Source organism: Palaemon carinicauda, chromosome 5 (assembly GCF_036898095.1).
Source record: "Palaemon carinicauda isolate YSFRI2023 chromosome 5, ASM3689809v2, whole genome shotgun sequence".
Classification (NCBI taxonomy): Eukaryota; Metazoa; Arthropoda; class Malacostraca; order Decapoda; family Palaemonidae; genus Palaemon; species Palaemon carinicauda.
In genome coordinates, this window is record NC_090729.1 from 3,676,516 (window position 1) to 3,689,221 (window position 12,706).

The 12,706-nt window shown below is 40.4% G+C and overlaps 1 protein-coding gene across 1 annotated transcript in view; it reads right to left on the minus strand.

Moving 5' to 3' along the window:
- The window catches only part of Hs6st (heparan sulfate 6-O-sulfotransferase), a 64,949-nt gene that overhangs the window by 1,944 nt on the left and 50,299 nt on the right, over window positions 1–12,706 (minus strand). Inside the window, exon 4 of the mRNA XM_068373738.1 lies at window positions 6,204–6,369. Within this exon, the coding sequence (XP_068229839.1) occupies window positions 6,204–6,369 (166 nt within the window). The remainder of the gene's footprint in view (window positions 1–6,203; window positions 6,370–12,706) is intronic.

The window sequence follows — 12,706 nt, forward strand, 5'->3', positions numbered from 1 at the left end:
TTAGTTCGCCTTCCACATTCATCTGATATCGGTACTGGAGGGTGAGAAGAGAGTTATGATAGAATCATATAGTGTGGGCTCACTTTAGTAGTCGTTCTCACAACCTTTGGTTTGGTAAATCGTGAGTTTATACAATATTGGGTCTAGGATAGACTGTTGCCTGTCTTACTGAACAATTCTTCTTCACTCAAAGGGGTTAACTACTGCACTATTCAATGGCTACTTTCCTCTTGGTAAGGGTAGAAAAGAATCTTTAGCTATGGTAAGAAGCTCTCCTAGGAGAAGGGCACTCCAAAATCAAATCCTTGTTCTCTAGTCCTGGGTAATGCCATAGCCCCTGTACCATGGTCTCCCACTATCTTGGGTTAGAGTTCTCTTGCTTGAGGGTACACTCGGGAACACTGTTCTATCTAATTTCTCTTCCTCTTGTTTTGTTAAAGTTTTTATAGTTTATACAGGAAATATTTATTTTAATGTTGTTACTGTTCTTAAAATATTTAATTTTTCCTTATTTCCTTTCCTCACTGAGCTATTTTCCTTGTTGGGTTCCCCTGGGCTTATAGCATTCTGCTTTTTCCAACTAGGTTTGTAGCTTAGCAAGTAGTAATAATAATAATAATAATAATATCTTAGATCAGTGGGTAATTGTGTGAGTATCTCTCTCAGCTTGGCAGTCATTACAGGAAAAGGTTGGGAGATTTCCTACCCTTTTCCAAAGAGAGGGTTTTTCATTTAAAATATTTCTATTACAGATGAGTGACATTAAACCAAGATCCATCCAGGTTGGATGTGATAAACAACATTGGGTGCATTGTGATTGTTCTTCTGAATGGAGCAGCACTTGGGACCCTGGAAAATATTCAATTTGTTTGGAGTGGATCAATTCTGCTCGCAATTTCAATCTTGAGGCAGAGCATCAGAGCCAAAGCCATTCCTCCTTTCTATGTGGGTAAAAGGATTTTCCAAGATCACGGGGCTGCTGAGTATATACCCAGCAAGGATCTCTGAGATCGCATTAGTATTGACATCCAAACTTCAGAAGTTAGGGGTTTCGGAAATGGGGTTCTAGTGGTCCAGGTCTGTACACCTGTTGTTGACTTTAATTCTGAGGATGACCTAGACTCCGAAGAGAAGGAAGCCTCGCTGATGGATTCCTCAGAGGAGCTCTTGGGTTGCTAGAAGACATATACTTCCAGGGACCTCTCAAAGATTACTTTAATACCTAGGCCAAATTCAAGTCAAGGTGGCACTATGCAGGTTACCGGTCAACCTGAATTTTGTCAGCTTGGATCCCCAGTGGTCTGTTCACTGATAGCTAAAATACTAGTCAATGATGTGCTCCCTCTATGGTCAGCCCACTCAAGGTACTGCTGATCTGTTTCCTGCTTCCTTTCAGCTCTAGCTTGGGGATTTAGCAATGGCTGGACCTTTGGGTTACCAACTTCCAAGAAAGGCTCCTATGGGAACTCTTCTTTCCAGTCTTTTAAATTTAGCCGTTGCTGGGCCCTTGGTTTACAAGCTTTAAGGGAAACTTCAGGGTGGCCTCTTTCTTCCATTTCTGTAGATTTGGCTGTGGATGGGCCTTCAGGTTATCAGCTTCCAGGAAAGAGTCCAGTGGGACTTTTTCCTTCTTCTCCAAGCAATATAGGCTTGGTAGTAGGGGGGTGCCTTCTGCCATGGATGTTGAGAAGGATTTAGGTAACCCGTGGCGATCCTGTGATAGATACGCATTCTGGACTGAGTAGAATGTTTTTAGACATAAATATATGGATTTGCCCTTCAATGAAACTGAATTTGAAAATCTGGCGTCATTTCCAGAATCAAGGTGTAGATTCAAAAATCCATCTCTTGGGGCATGTTCGCAACTAACCCCGTAGAAGGTTGTTTTGATGTCATACAATGCAGCTCTGAATACCTTCAAAGAAGTAATATCAGATGCTGGAGGTTTTCTTCTTGACTACAGTTTGCTCAATGCTTCTTTGGTGGGAATGAGTGTCTGGCCACAAAACTCACTTTTTGACCAAAATGACAAAATTAGCCATAAAGTCAATGAAGGAGGTGCTGCTTAATACTGTACATCGTGTACCCTTAAGAGTTTGAAGGCTTCAAAGAACTCAAAAGGTTTTGTGAAGTCTTCCTTCCTAAGAAGTAGGACACTCAGGTTGGGACCAATCAATTGGGGGACTATTTTCCCTTGGTCACAGATCACCTTTGGACTGCAGAATTTAGTGCTCCACCCCTTGTTCAACTTACTATCTGACATGGCATCCTTTAGAAATGGGGGGTACAGGGGGATCCCAGATGGACACTTTGGCAGTAGTCAAGTTACTGTGTAAGCCCATCTCCGAAGTCTTGCACAACCATTAGAGCAAAGTTTAAGGTACAGCACCATTTTTTGCCCGCCTTTGATCTAGAGAAAGTGAAGGTAGAGTTATTCTTATACAGTAATCCACTGTGCAAACTGTTCTTCCCCAAAAGCCCTTATTCACAAAGCCAAAGGCAATACGATTGCAATGACCACATTACTTCCAGAGATATGGAGGAAAGGTTTTTGGCCTTTCCTTAAAAGAAAGAAAGCTATCTTTCATAAGTCCACTGCCAACAAGATCCAGCAGAAAGCTGCAAAACATCCCATAAAGAGGCCAGCTCCAGTTTCACATCTCAAACTTCGACCTACACAGAAGTTTCCTCGGGAAGAACAAGGACAGCAAAGTTACCCCTCCCAAGGTGAGGTCCTGTCTGATGGCCATCAAGCTGGGTTTTTTTGGGCAAGAGAAGGCCACTGAAGAGCTAGTTAACCAGATAGAGGCAGAGGATTTTGTCAATGAGGAGCTCTGGGTTGAGGGTTGTCTCGATCATCTTAGGGAATGTTGGCCTATTCTTGGTTGGTGGAGAGTATAGTCTCAATAGATCTCGGTTGGTCCTGGTTAACAAAAACCCTTCCATGCCATAAGTTTCCTCCGGCCAGGACCCTGGAACTCAACTCATTTGTAAGCAATATGTTGAAGAAAGGAGTCATAGAAAGGTGCAGTTTTTTAAAATTTCAGGACAGACTATTAGGTGCAAATAGGAATAATTTCCCGGAGAGAAGAATAATCCTCGACCTTTCTCTCCTCAACAAACACACCAGGTATGATCTATTCAAAATGAAGACCATCCAGCATGTCTACCAATTACTACACCAAGGGGCTTGGACCTATACTATACAATCCCTTGATATTTGTGGGTTCTACCTTTGCAAATTCGGTCATTCACGGTACGGAGAACGGTATAACCTACTAAATAGAAATCACGTTTTCGCAGTTTCGCGATAAATAATTTTGCGGCCTAATTATTTCAAACCAATCGTGCTCCTTTGCATACGGCATGCTTCTCACACTTTCCCTCTCCACACAGCATAACACTCCATCTCTTGCTCACTCGACTTCAGTCTCACATTGTCTCTCCTTGCTTGTACACTTCACACTTACATCCATTTTGTGCAGTATCCCGTGGTAATGTAAAAAAGTGATGTTAAAAACTTGTACATATTCAATGTATTTATTGTGACTTTAGTAAAAATTGTTATACGTACATTACGTTACTCCACATACCAAAACAGTCGACGGCTCAAAGAGTTGAAACATGCTTCGCATTTACTACGTAAAACTTCGTATGCAAATGAATAATGGTATTCTACTGATACTTTTTTCTTTTAATTTTTATTGTGTTAGTGTATTCATTGTGCATTATAGTAGTGCAAAGGTGGTTTGGCCATGTTGAGAGAATGGATTTGGCTGTTTGCTAAAGAAGGTGATAAATGCAGGAGGTTAATGGGAGAAGCACAAGAGGAAGGCCAAGGTTTGGATGAATGGATGGAGAGAAAAAAGCTATGGGTGATAGGAGGATAGATGTGAGAGAGGCAAAAGAGCATGTTAGAAATATGAATGAATGGCGAACGATTGTGACGCAGTTCTGGTAGGCCCTGCTGCTTCCTTCAGTCGCCTCGGATGACCGCGGAGGTAACAGCAGTAGGGGATTCAGCATTATGAAGCTTCATCTTTGGTGGATAACAGGGGAGAGGGGCTGTGGCACCCTAGCAGTACCCGCCGAACTCGGTTGAGTCCCTTGCCAGTCTGGGAGGAATGAAGAGAGGAAAGGTCCCCTTTTTTTCATTTGTTTGATGTCGGCTACCCGCAAAAATTGGGGGAAGTGCCTTAGTATATGTGTGTGATTAGTACATACATACATACATATACCAAGGCACTTCCCCCAATTTTGGAGGGTAGCCGACATCAACAAGAAACAAAAACAAAAAGGGGACCTCTACTCTCTACGTTCCTCCCAGCCTAACAAGGGACTCAACCGAGTTCAGCTGGTACTGCTAGGGTGTCATAGCCCACCCTCCCACATTATCCACCACATGGTGTGTGATTAGTGTTATTGTTATATTAACTACTGTAGAGTGCTATATACAAAATACCGTACTTTACAGTAGTAATGTAGAAATAGGGTATGTGTACAGTGAGTTTGAATGGTGAGTTGAACAACCAAAAACAGCGATCACTTATAAGTGTTACCTTAACTAATTAAGGTGTACTATAGTGATAATGCAGCACATATATTACAGCAATATATTCTACAGTATTAGCAAGTGTTGTTGGATAAGAACAAGTGTCTTGTTATTACCGTACGTATTGCATGTACCTATAAGTGTGGTGATGACTCGTGTTATGTGTACCATAACCTTATTGTGTACACGTACTGTACACATATTGAAATATGTTAATTCATTAACGCAATACTATTATGTGAGAGAAATGAAGTAAAAACAATATTAGGCAGTACAACGGGTTACTTAATGTGTTAGTCAACCACTCATACGCAATGGGGAGTGAGTTGGTAAGTTAGGAGTTAACCCAACCTACGGGAGCAAGTATTCGCAGATTCTTGCATTTTGCACCTTTCTCTCTTACATAACCCATGTGAATAAAGAGGGGCTGACTATAGTAGTGGACACCCTATCCAGACACAGTCCTGTATACAGAATGGACTTTGAACTAGAGTTCTACTCAGGAGATTTTGGAGTTAGTTCCAGATCTTCAAATAAACCTGTTCGCTTTAAAAGAGAACCAAAAACATTCACTACATGTAATCAAATTAAAATAATACCCACTGATAAATGATAAGTGGTACTGTACTTTCAATATTGTAAATGATAATCTGAGCATACAAAATATTGTGCATCTGCTGAAGTCAGTCAAAAAAAAAAAAAATGCTCAAGACTTTCGCTACTGTTGTAACCTAACAATAAAAAATGTAAACAAACTAACCACCAGTTATTCTAACACAGTTTTATTTGCTATAAATAATCAATATAATAACTATTTCTTTCACTTGTTCTCCCCTCTCATGCTCAGAAGGATTTGGCAAACTCAAAAAAAAAAAAAAAAAAAAAAAAAAAAAAAAAAAAAAAAACAATTGTTCACTAAGAATACTACTCAGTAAGGGTCATTGAAATAAAAACTAATTTATTTTCTAAAAATAATTGTTTTATAATAGCTGGTATTAACTCCAATGTATTTCTTAGGGAACAAAGAATTATATATCTACCATAACTGGCTGCACCACTGAGGTACACAGCAGATAGAAGGGGGTGGTATGAACCTCTAAAAATAAATAAAAATACTGGTTTGCATTCTTTACAATGAAGGCATTGTACAAACAATTGATTATTATCAACTGTCACAAGTAAATCTAAACCTATTGAAATTTAAAAGACCTAAAGATTGAATATCTAAGAGAAGAGAAGTTATAATATTGAAACCCGCAAGAGTGAACATGTTACAATACTAGCAGAGGCTTCTGCCCTTGTCATGAACAGATAAAGGTATTACCAATCATACATATAGTTTAGTAATGACTGATCTATTTTAATATTGTAACTGATCTTCAAAACCTTATTACTTCTCCCTGTATAGTCTATTTGTTATTTCTTTACCAATTGAGGTACACTCCCTTTAAACCCTCTGCCTTGTGGAATCCTGCTTTTCCAACTAGGCTTGTAGCTTAGCTAGTAGTGATGATGATGATGATGACCTATCAAAAACAAAACATGGTTTAGTCTATAGGTTGACTAGAGCTCTAATTATGTAGACCTACTGTAAATAATAACACTTGTAGTTGCCAGTGTCATTGCATCAGAGTTAAAACTAAGAACTTACTTGAGATTAAATGTTTCCTCAAATATATACTGACTTATTTCCTGATCTTCTGTTAGACCAAAGAAAGCCATCTTCTTCAAGTTAGTTTTAGCTGAAATCAGCAGCATTTTCTCTCTATCTTCTGGATCCAAAAATGATGTGTTGTAGCATCCCACTAAAGAAAGATCTGAAAGAATTTAATTCATTAAGAATTTTTTTAATATCAACTCATTACTGACAATTAATCTAAATTTATGGTTCTTGTGAATACTGGCCATTTTGTTTCCAATTTCAAATAAAATTAAATCAACCACTAACTGGCAGCAGTGTGCAAGCACCCAACAGATTCTGAGGTCACATGCAGTGTAATCTCAATAATTACTAGGGTCAAGAAGCAAGACCTTCAGCTGCAAGTACTGTACTGTACTGTACAGTAATAGATTCGGATGAAAACGTTGCAAATTATTAATATAATTGTATTTTTCCTAGCTACTGTATACAAACCCAAGTCTTTTAATTGGATTGGTTCTGGCGTAGCTTGTTACGATCAGTTGAAGAAATATCGAGAGTCTAGCAACCTGGTATGGTTGTGTCACCCACCCTCTATGAGAGCAGGTGAATTGGTGCTCGTGGCTGGGATTCCACTCTTCTCTGGTCTGGAGTTGCGGGGTGGAAGAGGTGGGTAATTTAACTTAAATGACTCAGGTTTGTATAGCTAGGCAAACTACAAATTATATAAAATAAAATTGTAGTTGGTTCCTATGCAGATACACACAATTACCATTTAATTGGGAGTCTTTCTTAGGAAGGAGGAAGTCCCCAAAATGAACTGGGCCTAACTCAGAATGACTATGACTAGTTCTGATATGGAGCAAAGGACATGGCATTCTAGCCTCTCCTGACGAATGGATAGATAAAGGTGTCCTAGCCCAACAAGAAAGGTTTAATCGTCTAGTACAGCCAAAAGTATATGACAGAAGGGTTCGTTAGAAAATATCATTACCCACAATGGTGAGCTTACCTGCATAAATATCTAATCAGTGGAGATACTCCCAGGGGAGGGAGAACATGAAGAGAGGAAATGATCAGGCATTCAACTCTCAAAGCAAATATGTAGATGTAACTGTTAACGAGATACAGTGATACCTCGGTACTCGACCATAATCCGTTCGAGATCCGTGTTCGACCTCCGATTTGTTCGAGTACCGAATTTTTTTTCCCCATAAGAAATAATGGTATATATTCTATTCCGTTCCCAAGCACTCGAACAGGCCCAAAATATTAATAAAACGTGTACCTAAACAACAATAATTATCTAAATGTGTATGAAATTGGTCAGAAAATCCTATAAAACAATTTTAAACCATTTACTGTACTAAAATAAAACAATTTTAAACCATTTTCTGTACTGTAGTGAACATACCTTTGAGCAGCGGTTCGATGGCATACAGGGATGGATGTGGAGAGGATGGAAGGGGGAGGTTACTGCTTGGAAGGAGAGTCCCCTTCCATGATGTGGCGGGGTAGTTCTCCTTCAGGAGTTGTTTCTCTCTCCAATGAAAGGGTGGGCAGATCTATTTCAGGGGTTTCTTCTCTTCTTTGTCTCTTCTTTGGAGGAGAAACAGGCTTTGATGTAGCAGCTTTCTTTTCTTTTGTGAAAAACTGGTCTATTGTTAATTGTTTCTTCCTCCTCTGCAGTATTCTTCGAAAATGATACATGACACTATCATTAAACATATGCACTGCCCGGTTTGCTACTGCAATTTCTGGGTGGTATTTTTCAGCAAAAGCCTGCACATCTGCCCACTTGGAACAAATTTAATTGATGAGAGAACTTGGAACATCCTCCCTTACCTCATCCTCTTCTGAAGATTCCTGCTCCACAATCAGATCCTGCTGCTGTTGTTGTTGCAGGTGCAACAATTCCTCCACAGTCAACTCGGTAGAATGGCTTTCTACAAGCTCATCAATATCATCCTTGTCGACCTCAAGCCCCAAACTCCTGCCCATGACAACAATTTCCTCAACGACATCAGTGTCATCAGAAATTACAGGGGTAGCAGTGCTTGGACCCGCCTCTGGTTGGAAACCTTCAAACTCCCTCTCTGTGACACATGATGGCCACAGCTTACGCCAGGCAGAGTTCAATGTCCTATAGGTCACACCTCGCCAAGCTTGGTCAATCATGTTAACAGAGTTGAGGATGCTGAAGTGTTCCTTCCAGAATTCCTTTAGGGTCAACTTCGTGTCACTGGTCACTTCAAAACACTTTCTGAAAAGGGCCTTGGTATAGAGTTTTTTGAAGTTTGAAATGACCTGTTGGTCCATGGGCTGGAGTATGGGAGTAGTATTGGGGGGCAAGAATTTGATTTTGATAAAGCTGTATTCTTCTTTCAAGTCATCCTCGAGACCTGGAGGATGTGCAGGAGCATTGTCCATAACCAGAAGACATTTCATTGGCAAGCTCTTTTCAATGAGGTAAGCCTTAACCTGGGGGGCAAACACTTCGTTTATCCACTCAGTAAAGAATTGTCTTGTGACCCAAGATTTAGTGTTCGAGCGCCACATAACTGGTAGTGCACTTTTACAAATATTATTTCGTTTGAACACCCGGGGGTTGTCCGAGTGGTACACTAACAAGGGTTTGATCTTGCAATCGCCACTTGCATTTGCACACAGCAACAATGTTAGCCTATCTTTCATTGGCTTGTGACCTGGCATCTTCGTCTCGTCCTTGGTAATGTACGTATTGGCTGGCATTTTCTTCCAAAATAACCCAGTCTCATCACAATTAAAGACTTGTTGTGCGATCAAATTTTGTTCATTTATGTACCGATCGAATTCCCCCACGTATTTATCGGCTGCAATTTGATCCGAACTAGCTGCCTCCCCATGCCTAGTAACACGATGAATACCTGTTCTATTACGAAACTTTTCAAACCAACCCCTGCTCGCTTTAAATGTAAATGAATCACTTTCACTGGTACTCGGACTTTTCTTCACTAATTCTTCATACAGTGATACCTCGGTAGTCGAACGACTCTATACTCGAACAATTCGGAGTTCGACCAAAATTTTCGAGAAATTTTTGCTGCGGTGCTCGACCAAAAATTCGGTACTCGACCAGCCGAACACGTGACGACCGCATGGGCTTTGTGATGATCGCGCCATCTCGGCCACTCTCGCTTGTTCGGGAAGCATCAGTTCTCTCGAGAGCGTCACTCAGACAACGCGCGATCAGCATTCGTTGTGATTTAGTGATTTTCAGTGCTTTTAATTGCTTTTTTAGCTTTCATAATGAGTCCCAAGAAAGTAATGAGTGTTAAGGGGAAGGAGAAGAGGAAAACAGTGCGAACAACGATCGAGTTGAAGAAGGAAATTATAGCGAAATATGAGAATGGTGTACGAGTGTCCGATTTAGCGGTAGAATACGGAATGGCGAAGTCGACCATTTCTACGTTTTTAAAGCATAAAGAAATGATTAAGAAGGCGAATGTTGCAACGGGAGTTACGGCGGTAACTAAGCAAAGGCCACAAGTGATTGAGGAGATGGAAAAGTTGCTTTTAATATTTATTAAAGAAAAACAGTTGGCCGGGGAAAGTGTTAGTGAAGCGTTCATTTGTGAAAAAGCGTTGCATATCTATGAAGAATTAGTGAAGAAAAGTCCGAGTACCAGTGAAAGTGATTCATTTACATTTAAAGCGAGCAGGGGTTGGTTTGAAAAGTTTCGTAATAGAACAGGTATTCGTAATAGAACAGGTATTCATCATTTTCGAAGAATACTGCAGAGGAGGAAGAAACAATTAACAATAGACCAGTTTTTCACAAAAGAAAAGAAAGCTGCTACATCAAAGCCTGTTTCTCCTCCAAAGAAGAGACAAAGAAGAGAAGAAACCCCTGAAATAGATCTGCCCACCCTTTCATTGGAGAGAGAAACAACTCCTGAAGGAGAACTACCCCGCCACATCATGGAAGGGGACTCTCCTTCCAAGCAGTAACCTCCCCCTTCCATCCTCTCCACATCCATCCCTGTATGCCATCGAACCGCTGCTCAAAGGTATGTTCACTACAGTACAGAAAATGGTTTAAAATTGTTTTATTTTAGTACAGTAAATGGTTTAAAATTGTTTTATAGGATTTTCTGACCAATTTCATACACATTTAGATAATTATTGTTGTTTAGGTACACGTTTTATTAATATTTTGGGCCTGTTCGAGTGCTTGGGAACGGAATAGAATATATACCATTATTTCTTATGGGGAAAAAAAATTCGGTACTCGAACAAATCGGAGGTCGAACACGGATCTCGAACGGATTATGGTCGAGTACCGAGGTATCACTGTAGATATGCAACGCTTTTTCACAAATGAACGCTTCACTAACACTTTCCCCGGCCAACTGTTTTTCTTTAATAAATATTAAAAGCAACTTTTCCATCTCCTCAATCACTTGTGGCCTTTGCTTAGTTACCGCCGTAACTCCCGTTGCAACATTCGCCTTCTTAATCATTTCTTTATGCTTTAAAAACGTAGAAATGGTCGACTTCGCCATTCCGTATTCTACCGCTAAATCGGACACTCGTACACCATTCTCATATTTCGCTATAATTTCCTTCTTCAACTCGATCGTTGTTCGCACTGTTTTCCTCTTCTCCTTCCCCTTAACACTCATTACTTTCTTGGGACTCATTATGAAAGCTAAAAAAGCAATTAAAAGCACTGAAAATCACTAAATCACAACGAATGCTGATCGCGCGTTGTCTGAGTGACGCTCTCGAGAGAACTGATGCTTCCCGAACAAGCGAGAGTGGCCGAGATGGCGCGATCATCACAAAGCCCATGCGGTCGTCACGTGTTCGGCTGGTCGAGTACCGAATTTTTGGTCGAGCACCGCAGCAAAAATTTCTCGAAAATTTTGGTCGAACTCCGAATTGTTCGAGTATAGAGTCGTTCGACTACCGAGGTATCACTGTACTAGGCTAGACGTCCATCAGGAGCTCAAATCTTTGCACCAATTGTTGGGTGGCTACAAGAGAACTTAGAGAAAAAGTGTTTATGGACCTGTGGGTGCAATTCTCAAGGTACTACGGCAGTAAAAGCTGTCTGTACGAGAATTTTCCAGACTACCATTTCAATTACATGTGCTACCGAGTGATTTTTGCGGAATGCTATGGTTGCAGCAACACCACAAATATAATGTGCTTTGGGAGGGGCTACAATAGATGCTTCTCCTGAAGATTTGTATGCTCTTAAGATTGTCTCATGCAACCAAAAGGAGAGTGTTTTTTGGTTACTGTACCAACTACATATACATTAGCTTTAAGCTTATCCATTAAAACTCTTTGGGAAAATGAATTTTACTAAGCGGGTCACAATATAGACACTCCTCTATTTCTATCTTCAGATTCCATGCAGCCAATCTCAAATTTGTTTTAATGAAGTTCTGTAAAGCCTCGTAACAATGCTTACACTAACTTTGCCATTGTTGAGGTGACTATCTTCCCACTTCCAAAGATGTCATTACAGATACCAGATTTAACAATTCTGTCAAGTACAGAATTCTACTAGCCCTAAAATGGTCTGAAACAGATGGAAAACCATCACCCAATTGACTGGTAAGTACTTGAGCAACTCATTCCTGGGGAGACACAATTCACACAAACCCTATACAGTAAGTTATTTTAATCCTTTAAAACTTAGGATACACCCCTAAAGGGAACTAAATTCTTTGGGAATGATGGAGTACCTAATCAATTCTCATGCCATCTTAACTATTTGTCCAAGAAGTGTGTTACTTAGCCAGCCCTTGTATTCCCAACCACAGAAGCATTAAGGAAAGTGAGATATAGAAAAAAACCACTAGCCTCTGAGATTAAGACTTAACGTCATCAGGATACCTTTTTAGGAGTAAGCTGGGTGCATAGTATTATGGGATAGATTCCTAATCCATCAATGTGATTGAAGGTATGTAGCAAAATTTTAAAATTCCACATCACCGAATAGAAAATCAAACGCTTGTATTGAAAATGTTTGATTCAGATAAAAAAAAAAACCACATCTCATGCCAGATGCCCAGGTTCCAAATTAGGAATCCCTCCTCAAAATCCACAGTGCCTTTGTCTCCTCTCCCCCCACCCCCCCATCACCAAACCCAGAAGATACCATCCCCACTAGTTTTTCCTCTTGACACCAAAAAACTGAAGGTCTAGCCACCGCCGAGTCCTCAGGTTGGAACGAAAAGGGAGTGGATGGAGTGCAGAGATTCCCGGGGTAGGATACATAACATATAGAAAGCAGAACAATGCCTATGCTATCTAACATTAACTGAAACAACTACTGAGGATGCAAGCTGATCAAATCCAGGACTAACGATAACATGCCTGGTAGAATCCTGGGTTGGAGTCGACTTAACAAGCTGACCAAAACCCCAGGGTAGCACACAAAGGGTGCTCCCAAGTCTCATCTAAGGACCCCTGGCGTAAGGTTACCTTCTCTTCATGGTCTAAGTCATCCATCAACCAAA